This window comes from Tamandua tetradactyla, chromosome 7 (assembly GCF_023851605.1).
Source record: "Tamandua tetradactyla isolate mTamTet1 chromosome 7, mTamTet1.pri, whole genome shotgun sequence".
In the NCBI taxonomy this organism is placed as follows: Eukaryota; Metazoa; Chordata; class Mammalia; order Pilosa; family Myrmecophagidae; genus Tamandua; species Tamandua tetradactyla.
Genome location: NC_135333.1, coordinates 106,764,724 through 106,777,664, shown reverse-complemented (window position 1 = coordinate 106,777,664; position 12,941 = coordinate 106,764,724). Strand labels below are relative to the sequence as shown.

The window sequence follows — 12,941 nt, the reverse complement described above, 5'->3', positions numbered from 1 at the left end:
TTTTCTCTTTCTTATGTAGAGTGGGGTGATATTTAGTGGGGGAATCCAACATGGGACAGCCCTTCTTCCCTGAGGATTTTTGATGATGCCATTTCCAGTTTATGCAATAAAGTTCACACATCCACATGAAAAAAACAAATCATTCTTACAAGTTTATTAAAAACACAGACTCAAAATCCACTTGCCACACCTTAAAAGGGAGATCATTTCGGGGATCCTCTAGGTAATTCTCTTCCATTTTATCATAGTAAAATCATTATTTTCACTCATACTGCCTTCACGTCTCCTGTTTTGAATGTAGATAAAGGTATAGAAAGATGACAGATACTCCATGAACTGGCATAGAGTAGTGATCTATTTCCAGTACCCTTTCCCTAAACAATCCTACAAAGAAAAACTGATGCACTTCTAAGCAATGGGAGAGTTGATTTTAAAAAATAAGAATTCAGAAATAAGGCATCCATTTTCTATTCTGCCTCACATATCTGACTTTCACACTGGGTTTCCATATCAGAACACAGTATTTCTTGACAGGTTCCTGTTCAAGGCACTGTTTCTTGAAATAGATAAATTCTCTAGAGCTGCACAGAACCTTTGCAGAAGGATTCTGTGTCTCAGGCTGTGGCCGGGACATTCCCCACCCACAGCACGTGACCCACATTTCCAGGTTCTTATTAGTTTTTGTCAGTAGAGAAAGGGGCACATAGATATGTGGAAGAGCAGGCAATGTGGGTGGAGATCCAAGATGCCACACTGTCCTGATATCAGTAAATACAAGTAGTGAGGATGAGATGATCCCAGGTTCACCCCTGCTCAGGGCAGCATTTTAATGTGGAATGACCATCAAATTTCCTTTTTCTTCTTTTACAATACTCACAGCCACCACCAGCGCACTATCTCCGTGTTTGCTCTCAAGTAATATCCAGGAATGCATTGTAAACTCTATAAACAATTCTGTTTGGGATTTTGTTATTCCTTATTCACTGTGAGGTACCAGCTTGCACTATTTACTCCAACAACCTCTACCCATTATCCCTGTAAACTTTCTGTACTCTTACATACTCTTACATCATTAGGCCAAACCTCAGTCTTTCTTGGGAGCCACAAGACCTTAGGAAACTGCACTTGTATTCAGAGGCCCAGAAAGTATAGGATTGCCTCTACTCAGCTGATTGAACTGAAAGTGCAATATTAACAAAGAACTAAACACCAGTAGTTGTGATCTCTACTTGAAAATGAGTCTTTTAAAGATAAAGAACTTTGGATATGAACACTGTTGAACAAGTTTAACACTTTCAGAAAAGTCCTTAAGAACTATTCATGTATTATGAAAAGATTTTTGTAAGTCTACTAATTAGACCAGCTTGGACAATACTGAATGAGCACTAATTGCAGGTCATAATGTAGAGTTTATAGGCTGCTGGGCAAAATACATGCACCATTTGCTTTTCTCTGCCTACTTTTCAGAATGGGTTTCATAATTTTGACTAATCCAATTTTTTAAAATCCTCTACAAAGTCACTCAAACCATTTCAATGACTTTCTGGTTTGCTACTAATTTCAAATAAATGAAATTGCCTTTTAAATTTGAACAGATGGCTTTAATTTTTGGTAGAATAGTAGGAAAGGAATGCCACATTAGAAACTGCGAGAGATTCAGCTTGGATTTTTTGTCGTTTGAACATGTGTTTCAAAATATATTTAACACCTTCTTTATGAGTTCCCATGTCCATTCAGAGCTTCGGAACTAAAAATTTAAACTAGCATTTCTAAAAATTAACTGAAGTACTCACTTATTGAAAAACCAATAGACTAATTTTACTATTTCAAAAAGTGTTCTCTAAAAGATTCTAAAGATAAGAGTATTTTCAACTTTGCTAAACTATTCAAACACGAACAGCACTCCCTCCTCTACCCACAGGTATCTCTTTATCTTGATACCCTGGTGTAATTTGAGCAGCTTCTGCAAACCGAGCCACTCTTGACCTTTTACCTACTTATTTCAGCTGCTGAAACAGAGATGAAATCTGTTAAGGTTCCTAAAGGGAGGGGAAAGATTGTTATTGTTCAGTTTAATAACATTAATTGAGCAACTGCTGTGTGCAAGATTCTAATCTTAATATCTGACGAATGTTAAGATTACTAAATCCTGCCTTTATATATATATATATATATATATATTTATATGCCTGGATTTATAATCTTTGGTGGGGGGAGGTCACAGAGGAGAATGAGTACAAAGGACTACAAAAAGTATCATATTTTTAAATAAAATGCAAAATTAAAAACAAACCTAGGTTTGTAAAAACTCCTTTTGCAATAATGTATAAATCAATGTAATGCCTCCTTGAATACTTAATCCAGTCTGAAAAGACGTAATTAGAGAGCAATGTGTTTTTTTGCTTCTGAATTATATATTATCATAAATTTTATTTCATTCTGACTTAGATTACTTTTACCAAAAAATTTCTGAAAACTGAGAAAGTGAGCATGATATATTACCAAAGAAAATTGACAGTCACTCTATCTTAAACATTAAAAAAAACAATCAAGATCTTTGAGAGTAAAAGGAAAAAGAAAGAAAGTGCTTTAGACTGATGAGAATATTTGAAATAGTAATTAAAGCCAAAAAACTAAGAAGTGGCCCTTGTCTTTGAACTTTTCATTACAGATTCGTACATCAGTGATCACACTCTTATTTCCCAAAAGACCCTTTAGCTGGATAAGACATTTCTTGATTGCAGCAATACTTATTGCAGTTAACAATACTATGGTCATCCTTGTGCCAACTATAAAATACATATTTGGATTCATAGGTAAGTTTTAGAAAGACTTTTATTCAATCAATGCAAGCATATGTTTCCTTAAATGATGTAGACAAGGAGCCTGTGCTGGAATAGTTAAGGATTCTTGGTCCATCTTAGACTCAGAGAGTCCCATTTACCCTGCTCCAGTGCTAAGCTAGTCACCTTACCTCCCTCTCAAGTGACAATGGAAGCTATTCCCAGGATAAGAAAATATTATGGTCATCTAGTCCAGCTGCCTTTTCTGACAGGTGAGACTGGGCTCCCTACAAATGAAGCCATGTCTTGTAGTAGGCCCAGGATTTGTACCTAGGTCTTAACTCTTCATTATGAAGAAAAGAATCAGGAAAATAGAGTTTACTTATAAGAAGCTCTCTCAAGTCTATGAGAATCAGCTCAGCAGAAAAGGATATATATATATATATATGTTTTTTTTTTTTTCCATGGGAAGACTCCGGGAAATGAACCCGGGTCTCTGGCATGGCAGGTGAGAATTCTGCCACTGAGCCACCATTGTACCACTGCAAAGGATTTTTTTAGAGGAGGAGGTTGATGATAGCACATTATTGTCCTTAACTGTATAACCTGTTAATATATTTGACTTTTCATTCTATTGATTAAGGGGTTACTCAAATTTTAAAATACATTATAAAAGTTTTAAAAACCAGGTGTAGGCAACTTGAAAATTAAGAGGTAGATAGGAAGGTCATGTGGTGAGTTCCTCCTTAGTGTATATTTCTATTACTAATCACCTTTGAGGTTTTATTATGTTCAACTTTTTTATTGCTTATTATATGTTATGTATACTTATTATGCAGCTATGATGCTAGGTAATTTTAATTTTCTTTGTATATTTCCTATGAATAAGCAACCAAGATGAACTCATGTGTTTTAAATGTGTGCTTTCAGCACTAAAAAGAATAAAGTAGCTGAATATTCAGTTTGTTTTTTTTAAAGCATGTATCCTTGCTTACTGCCTTGCTGAGCAAGACCTGCTATGTAAGGCACTGACTTTTCCTGTGTTTCTCCTCTCAGGGGCTTCTTCTGCCACTATGCTGATTTTCATTCTTCCAGCAGCTTTTTACCTTAGACTTGTCAAGAAAGAACCTCTTAGGTCACCCCAAAAGATTGGAGTAAGTAAGGCTTGCAATCTTCCCCATTTTACGCTATTCTTCAACAACACATGATTCAGAAACATGAATTGATAAATAAGAACCAAATTCAAAGTGGGTTGGGATTGTCTGGTGGAGGGAAAGAGGGATGAATCTGTGGCACTCAGATGATTTCAGGGTTTTGTATCTTCAAATATCAATTTTTTGTTGTTGAGTCTGCCCTACATGTCAAAAGCTAATGGAATTTTCTTAAAGCCATATATGTTTTATATGAATAACAGTTTCCACACCAAATTACACAACCCGTGTGAAATTATGCAGGAAGGTATTAGGTTTCCTAGAAATGCTATGAAATAATTTAAACATGTTAGCTGTGGTTTTTAGGTTTTCCAGGCGAGAGAAAAGATGTTGCTTTTGTTTTCCCCTCCATAAAACCCTCCTGTCCCCCAATGGGAGCATTCGTCTGTCTGTGGACTGTGATCCAGAACAGAACCATTCATTTTCCAGTTAACATCTTTAGATACAAAATATAGTCTTACTAAACTAGAGTGCTCATTTCTTTTCCATAATAGTACTACAAAAACATATATGGAAATAATTGTGATTTTTCTAATCATAAAATATTAGCAATAACTTCTTAATAGAGTCCTATATTAGGGATTGAAAAGAATGCTTCCTACTGAATTTCCCTGAGATTTTGTCTGGGAGTCAAGTGCCTCTAGGGACTTCAGGACAGTTTCATATCAAAAGCTCCTTCCATCATCTTGCCAGGGTTTCCATTCTCCCACTTTATGTAGCCTATCCTTCTTGGACTCCTTAATAGGTTATTTGTCCTTTTTTGTGACCCATTTTCAGTTTGACCAGCCGTAAAATGAGTAAAATTATCTCCTAGACAATTTTAGAAAAAAATTTTACCTTCTGTTTTCTAATACATAGAATTAGAAGGATGGTCTGTGTGGTAGTATATAAGGCCCCATTTAGTGTTAAAACTCTGACATATTTTAATTTTATTTATTATAACAATTAGTATGATTATCAAAGCAATTTGCTCATTGTATAAAATGGAAAATTATACAAAAAAATAGAGAAAAAACAAAATTATCCATACCTATTATCCAGAAATATCAATGTGTATATATATGTATATACATATATAGATATACATATATATATATTTCTTTGAGTTTTTTTTAAAAAAGAATATGCCACAAATGTTAGGCTCTTGTTTTTTTATTTGTTTGCTTTACAAAGCTGGAAAAATACCATATATAATATTCCTTTATGGCCTCCTCTTTTTCACCTTACTTATTACATAGAAGCAAAATATGCTAAGTAAATATGGTTTCTCTTTGTTCTCTAACAAGTTCTCTCTGAATTGCAGGCTTTAATTTTCCTTGTGATTGGAATCATCTTCATGATTGGAAGCATGGCACTTATTATAATTGACTGGATTTACAATCCTCCAAATTCCAAGCATCATTAACTAGAGGGAAAATACTTTCTTTTTTATTGGAAATTATGCTCCAAAAGACATTTGTTATCTTTATTGGACTGTTATTCATAGGAAATAACAGGAAGATTACAAAGACATTTATTAGTAATTTCACCAGGCACCTGCAAAGACAGGACCATTGTTTTTTTTTTTTTTTTATCAAAACTGGATGTTTATGTGTTAAAATTCTGTGATGCACATTTCTACCCAAGTTTAGGGCAGCGTAAATGATCAAGGTATATTTTTGCTGCTGAAAAAGCGAATATAAGGGCAGCTGCATGTAATGGTCAACAGATAATACTCCCCACGCCAGCTCCCCAAAAGTACCAAATAGTTATATTCTCAGAACTTCAAACAAAAATGCCCTGGTGGCAAAGCTATCACTAGTTAATGTCTTTCCCCAAATTCACACATGCTGGGTCTTTTTAATGACAGAAGTAAAAGGCATGTCTTGTGAACTGTCTCTGTAAGGGGCATGAATGATTAGATATTAGTGTATAGCATCTTACGGTTAAAAGTAAAGGAATATTTTGTCCGTCCTTGAAACATTTTACTAATAAAGAGAGGGGCTTAATTTAAGTTACAGAGCAACAAAAAATGTTAATAACAAGACTGCCTGTTCTGGAAGTATCTGCCTTTTTAATGTTATCCGCTGTCCTTTTGTCTTACTTTCATCATTGCACAGTGCTCTCCCTCTCGTCTTCCGATCTCATTCACAATTTTTAGAAGACCACAGTTCACGTGGAGATACACTACCCAGTATTGTTTGATACATTTTTATTTGATAAACATTCAGTGCAGGAAACTGTGATTTGCTATATGTTTATGTAAATAATCTTATTATGTAGTCATCAGAATTTTAACATGTGGTACCTTTGATTTTTATTTTTTACACATGTAGTTTTCTCTTCTCACAGTCAAAACATTTATATTATTGTGGGTGGGGCCAGGGAATTAAGATGGTGGCTCAAATCCATGTGTATGTATCTGTCTAGTGGGAATATTTTAAATTTGAAACCTAAGTTATATATACTTCAGTAATATTCTTCAGTGTTTATAATAATAGCATAATCATCTACAACTTATTTGCAATAAGTTCCTTACTTGCAAATAATTATAAATACGAAGGTTGTATTTTTCATGCAGCATGTCTAAAATAGAATTTAATTCATTGTAGCATGCACAGGTATTGGTTGACATTCATTTGCCATTCAATACAATGTTGAAGAGTTCTCCATAAAAATAAAAGTGTTAACACTACAAAGAAATGCAAACTATCATTTTTGCCCACTTCTATAGCATACTTACATAAAATGGATTTAAAAATTACTACTCACTGCATTGAAATTCTGCAGTTTATTTTTTTTCCAAATCAGTACATTTGGTGTATATTTTAGTAAAGCCAAGTACGATAATGAGCTCTTGCTAAATTATAGCTTTTCTGAAATGTCCCTAAGAAAATATTCATTTATTTCCTGTTATTTTCGAGAGACATGATATAATAAAATGGTGCACTCTGCTATGGAAATTGATATTACTAGAAACTATCATAACTTTTGAGTTACTGTTATTGGAAAAAGATGGTGAATGGCATCTTTAAGATGTAGTTTTATTTCCATTCATCTAAAGAGTGTATGAAAATAGTAAGAAAGCAGAAAAGGTACCTTCTGAGTGTGAAAAAAATGCTTAATTTGAATATACATAAATGTAAATATCAAAGATTAATTTAAAAATTGGAAAACTGTAAAATCTGTATATATTTTGAATGCCTTACCATTTGAAATGTCTAACTTGAAAACATCAACATACAGAATTATATAAATATTTAAGAGCAATATACTACAGTGCCAAATAATAAAGCACCATTTTTTTTCATGGTCATTTTCAGGATTAGAGTCCACATATATTGCAGGACAGACATACGTATGGTATAATATAGTAGTTAATTAAACCCATTTGTAAACAGATGAAAATTATATTTTCTTATTTCATTTATAAGATGGTTCAATGTATTGGGAGGCTTTTTTATTACAGAAAGTGTATATTGGTATATAATAAATGAGTTTTTCAAATGATTATGATGTAATTTTCTTTCTGTGTTAAAGAAAGCTGTGTATTATTTATATATGAATCAAAATTTAAAATCTATATATTGTCTTTCTTATTCATATATGTTCCATTTTCATTGTTACCTTGACATATAACTAATATATATATTTTTTAAAACTTTTTTTTTTTGTATGGGCAGACCCTGGGAATCGAACCCAGGTCTCTGGCATGGCAGGTGAGAACTCTGCCACTGAGCCACCATGGCCCTCCCGACATATAACTAATATTAATAACTGTCAAGAAAATAGTTGCCATCTTATTCTGGCAACATAAATATCTAACCCTAAATCATTTTTATTTTATTTCATCACATATACACCTCCTGAAATCAGTGTAGAGGAAAAGTCTCTTTATAGTTAATTGAGAAGCAATCATTTAATATGGGTAGAAATGGTGAACTATCAGAGGGATTGATGGTTACTAAGAGTGTGCTTAACTTAATAAGAAATTGCAAAAAATGCTTCAAAGGCTTATAACACTTTCATTTCCACCAGTAACATGTAAGAGAGTGCCAGTTGCTCCACATCTTCACCATCATTTGGCACTGTCTTGTATTTCAGCCTATTTAGTGTATGTGAAATGATATCTCATTGTGGCTTTCATTTCCATTTACCTGATGACCAACAATGTCAGAACCTTATCATGGGTCTTATGGCCATTTCATGTCTTCTTTTATGAAGTGTTTGTGCAAATCTAGCCCATTTTAAAATTAGGTTATATATCTTGTATTTTGGATTAATAGGAGTTCTTTATATATTCTGTATCTATATATGTCTTTTGTTAATTGGAATATATTTCCCCAGTCTATAGCATGTCTCCACACACCCCACCCCTGCCAGATGTTCACATCCTAATCATTGGAACTTGCAAATCTGTTACTTTACATGTGAAATGGGAAATTTTGCTGATATAATCTCCCTTAAAATAGGGAGATTATCCTGGATAATTTAATCACATGAGCCCTGAGAAGCAGAGAACTTTCTTTAGTTGAAGTTAGAAAGATGGCTCAGAAATGAAGTCAGAGAGATTTGAAGGGTGGAAAGGATTCAACCTGCCGTTGCTGGCTTGAAGATAGAGAAGGCCATGTGGAATCTGTGAGAGGGAAATGAACTCTCTCAACAACCTCAATAAATCTAGAAGCTGATTCTCTCCCTCAGAGCCTCCAAAAAGGAGCCCAGGCCACAGATACCTTTATTTAAAGCCATGTGAGAGCCCAAGCAGAGTACTCATCTGAACCCACCAGACATCTGACCTACAGAACTGGGAGATAATAAACAAGTGTTGTTTTAAGCCACTAAGTTTGGGGTTATTATAGCACTTATTATAACCATAGTGTGGTTATAATAAGATACTACAAAATACAATGTTCCTGCCCTTTGATCCACTAATTTATTTTCCTAGGGATCTACTCTTAGGCAATAATCAGAGAAATGAACTGAGTTTTATATAAAAACATATTCTAAGATACAATGGTTACAATTCTGAAATACTCCAAATGTCGAAAATTGTGGAGTGATTAAAAAATTATAGTACCTCCATAGACTACCCTATGATGCAGTCATTAAAAATGTTTTAAAATATTCAAAAATGAAATGAAAAACTGTGGCATAATACTAAGTAAAAAATGAGAATATTAACTTTAATATCCCAATTTTAAATATCAAAAATTAATGGAAATAGAAAAGAACATAAGAACATATACTAAAATGTTAAAAGTGGATATTTCTAGGTAGTAAAATAATGAGCGATTTTTCATTTTCATCTTCATACTTTTGTTATTCTCCAAATTTTCTTCAAAGTGGATATATTCCTTTTATAATTAGCAAAAACTTTTAAGAAAGAAGAAAGCTTTCTGCCAATTTATATTTTCTGGAAAAAGAATTAAAACACGTGGCCAATTCTTTTTTTTAAAACATTTTATTTTTTATTTTTATTTTATATGGGCAGGGACCAGGAATCAAACCCGGGTCTCCGGCATGCAGGCGCGAACTCTGCCACTGAGCCACCGTTGCCTGCCCACACATGGCCAATTCTTATATATTTTTATATTTTCAGCTAAGTCTAAAGGCAGGATTGGATGAAAGCACAAAACACATTTGGGGTATAGTCATTGATGCCTGGAGCAGAAGCTGAAGGGATGGGGCAGAGGCTCCCTGGAAATGAGGCTAGGAAGAGATGGGAAAGGCTTTTGAAGAAAATGGTTCACTACAGCCACTGACCATGGTTTGAGTACCAGATCAATGATTTGGGCAAATCATTTCGTTTATTGAGCCTGTTTCCTCATGTTTGTGGGGAATAATTTCTGTTTGCTGCAATCCCCAAGATCATTTAGCTCTTGAAAATATCAGAAGGTCCTCATAACTTAGTCACATTTCTAATATAAATTCCTGGCAATAGCCATAAAGAAGGGGTCAATAGAGAGCTCCAAATAAACCTTCCAGCAATGAGTTATGTAACTCAGTCCTGAGAGTGAGGAGATAAGTCAAATGCTTCTGGGGAACACTCTGCCTTGACACTCCCAACCGAGTAATTTAATCAGCAAACAAGCATTCAGTGAAGACCATATGCAAGATATTGCCTGATGCACAAGAATACAAACACAGACAAATCGGATGAAAAGTGGTATGTTATATACCCAAGATTCCAAGGACCCTCTTTGGGGAGTGCTCAAGCCAACCTTGTGGGGAGAGTATTAAGCAAAGGAGGTTTCCTGAAGTAGATGCTCCCTAAGTTGATTCCTGTGTGACACACTGGAGTTAACAGGCAAACAAATGGAGAAATAAAGGCAGCAACATATATAAAAGCATGAATCCTGACTCCCTCTCCACAACACTTACATACCTTTTATTAGTTTCCTAGTGCTGCTGTAACAAATTACCAAAAATTGGCCTAAAACAATACAGATTTATCTTACTTAAAATTAAGTTTGGAGGCCAGAAGTCATAAAATCAAGGGATCCTAAATTCAAATGCTATGTACCTTCTGTAGGCTCTAGTGAAGAATTTGTTTCTTTGCCTTTTCCAGCTTCCAGAGGCTTGTGGCCCCTTCTCTCATCTTCAAAGCTTGCAGCATTGTTATCCTTCTCTCTTTCTCTCTCATAGACATACCTCTGCTTCTGTTGTCACATCTCATTCTTTGACTCTGATCATCCCACCTATCTCTTTCCCTCATAAGAACACTTGTGATTACACCCATGATTATCTCAAGAGTCATAACTTAAATAAATAATGGCAGAAAGCTTCCTAAATTTCGTGAAAGCTACAAACCTACAGATTCAAAAAGCTAGGGAATCCCAAATAGGATAAACCTAAAGAAATCCATGCCAAGACCACAGTCAAACTTCTAAAATTAAAGTCAAGGAAAAAATCTTGAAAGGATCCAAAGGGAAATCAAGACATTGCCTATAGGGGAATACTAATTTGAATATTAGCTGATTTATCATAAAAATTCATGAAGGTCAAAGAGAAAGTCACAATATTTTCCTAGTGCTGAGGGAAAAGAACCATTAATTGCAAATTTTATATCTAGCAAAACTAACATTCAGAATGAAGAGAAAATAATGAGCAAAAAGGAATGAAGTTGTGAGGCATGCAACTAGGGGAATGAAGCTTAAGGACAGTATGTTGAATAAAATGTTAGAAACAAAAAGACAAATATTAGCATGCCTCACTCATATAGATTAACCAAAATACACAAACTCAGAGAATTGAAGTTGAGAGCATGCTTTATCAGGAAAGGGCCTATTGTAAATGTTCCTAGATTGTAAGCTCTTACATCAGTCATATATATTTAGGAGCTGTAACAGATAACTTCTAAATTCTGAGATACTGAGCTAACTGCATGTAACCTGGTCATACCCTGAAATTTCAGGTATTTATGTGACACCTGAAACTCAGAGTTAGAGCACTGAAGCTATGAAAGTCAGCATTACCCCATTCAGCAACTGTTTAAAAAGCTGAAAAAGTTACCAGACTTCATCTAGAGATATGAATGAAGCTGATCTGGATAGGACTAAGGCAAATCAGAATACTGGGTAAGGGATGATGTGGCCCATATTTTCAAACTTCAACCTCTATGTGAGACCAAATGGAGAGATAGTTATTTGGTGCAAATTTTATATTTTGGGTAGCACATTATCTAATTTAACTTGTATGATCAATTTCCTTGAGCACCATAATTACATGGAATCTTGAATACGGCATGAGATCTTGTTGATTTGTACAGGTTAATATGATGCCCCAATATATTCCAGAGTAATTGGTCAGAGAATAAAAAAGTATTTGCAAAATCCCCTTGGGGGACTGGTGAGAAAGGAGGAAATATCCAACTTTCCCATCTGGGGAATTACTGATATTCTCTCAAGCAGTGGGGACAACAAATTCAGTAAGGTTGATCCCTCAATTTTGGGGCCTGTCCCTATACAGTTTATTCCTGCAAAGGAGAGGCTAAGCTTACTGATAATTATGCCTAAGAGTCACCCCCAGAGAGCCTCTTTTGTTGCTCAGATGTGACTTCTCTCTCTAAGCCAACTTGATAGGTGAACCTACTGTCCTCCCTACTACGTGGGACATGACTCCCAAATGTGTACATTTCCCTGGCAACATGGGACCTGGCTCCTGGGAATGAGAAAGCCTTCTTGACCAAAAGGGGGAAGAGAGAAATGAGACAAAATAAAGTTTCAGAGGCTGAGAGATTTCAAACCAAGTTGAGAGGTTATCCTGGAGGTTATTCTTACATATTATATAAAATACCCCTTTTTAGTTTATGGTGCATTGCAGTGCTTGAGGAAAGTACCTGAAACTGTTGAACTATGTTCCATTAGCCTTGATTCTTGAAGAAGACTGTATTACTACACAGCTTTTACAATGTAACTGTGTGATTGTGAAAACCTTGTGTCTGATTGATGCTTTTAACTAGAGTATGGACAGAGGAGTAAAAAAGAAAAAATAAGGATAAAGAATAAATAAATAATATGGTAAAAACATTGCCATGTGCCTTCCCAGTTGACAGAAGTGTTCCAGATCCGTTGGCCTTTCTTGAATCAAGAATCTTTCTCTGGATGCCTTAGTTGGGACATTTTAATGGCCTTAGAAGAGTAAACTTGCAACTTTTCCCTATTTAAAAGCAAAATAAAAAAGAGAAAGAGAAAATGACATTCTCAGACAAAGGAAAACTAAAATAATTTGTTTCAGACATATAATCTTGGAAGTTGGCTAAAAGAAGTTCTTCAAACAAAGTATATAATAAACAAATATTGGCGCATCAGGAAAGACAAAACAACAGAAAGAGAGAAATGTGGGTAAATACAATAGACCATCCTTTTCCTCATGAGTTTTATAAATTACGTTTGATGATTGAAACAAAAATAACTTCATCTAATGCTTAAGGCAATGATTTTTAAAGGCAGGTAAAGTCAAAGGACCT

At 34.6% G+C, this 12,941-nt stretch overlaps 1 protein-coding gene across 5 annotated transcripts in view; it reads left to right on the top strand.

The window, feature by feature from the left end:
- The window catches only part of SLC38A4 (solute carrier family 38 member 4), a 40,243-nt gene extending 32,761 nt beyond the window's left edge, over positions 1–7,482 (top strand). For 4 of the 5 annotated variants that reach the window (XM_077170660.1, XM_077170661.1, XM_077170663.1 and 1 more), the window contains 3 exons: positions 2,672–2,816; positions 3,840–3,937; positions 5,298–7,481. In XM_077170660.1, the coding sequence (XP_077026775.1) occupies positions 2,672–2,816; positions 3,840–3,937; positions 5,298–5,399 (345 nt within the window). In that variant the 3' untranslated portion in view covers positions 5,400–7,481. Of the gene's footprint in view, positions 1–2,671; positions 2,817–3,839; positions 3,938–5,297 lie in introns of all 5 variants that reach the window. The other variant, XM_077170664.1, reaches the window with a different exon arrangement.
- The last annotated feature ends 5,459 nt before the right edge of the window (positions 7,483–12,941 follow it).